Source organism: Myotis davidii, unplaced genomic scaffold, assembly GCF_000327345.1.
Source record: "Myotis davidii unplaced genomic scaffold, ASM32734v1 scaffold573, whole genome shotgun sequence".
Taxonomy (NCBI): domain Eukaryota; kingdom Metazoa; phylum Chordata; class Mammalia; order Chiroptera; family Vespertilionidae; genus Myotis; species Myotis davidii.
In genome coordinates, this window is record NW_006285997.1 from 210,353 (window position 1) to 210,578 (window position 226).

The 226-nt window shown below is 72.1% G+C and overlaps 1 protein-coding gene across 1 annotated transcript in view; it reads left to right on the forward strand.

The window, feature by feature from the left end:
• EGFR (epidermal growth factor receptor) overlaps positions 1-226 on the forward strand; it is a 44,715-nt gene that overhangs the window by 35,243 nt on the left and 9,246 nt on the right. Inside the window, exon 19 of the mRNA XM_015559686.1 lies at positions 51-170. Within this exon, the coding sequence (XP_015415172.1) occupies positions 51-170 (120 nt within the window). The remainder of the gene's footprint in view (positions 1-50; positions 171-226) is intronic.

Genomic DNA, 226 nt, shown 5'->3' on the forward strand with positions numbered 1-226 from the left:
GGAGGAGTCACGGAGCCACCGCGTCACACTCACCGCGGTGCCTGTCTCAGGGCATGAACTACCTGGAGGAGCGGCGCCTGGTGCACCGGGACCTGGCGGCCAGGAACGTGCTGGTGAAGACGCAGCTGCTGGGCGCCGAGGAGAAGGAGTACCACGCGGAGGGCGGCAAGGTGAGGCGCTGGCTGGGGGCCCGGGCGCCGGCCACTGACTGCGGGCGTGGGGGACG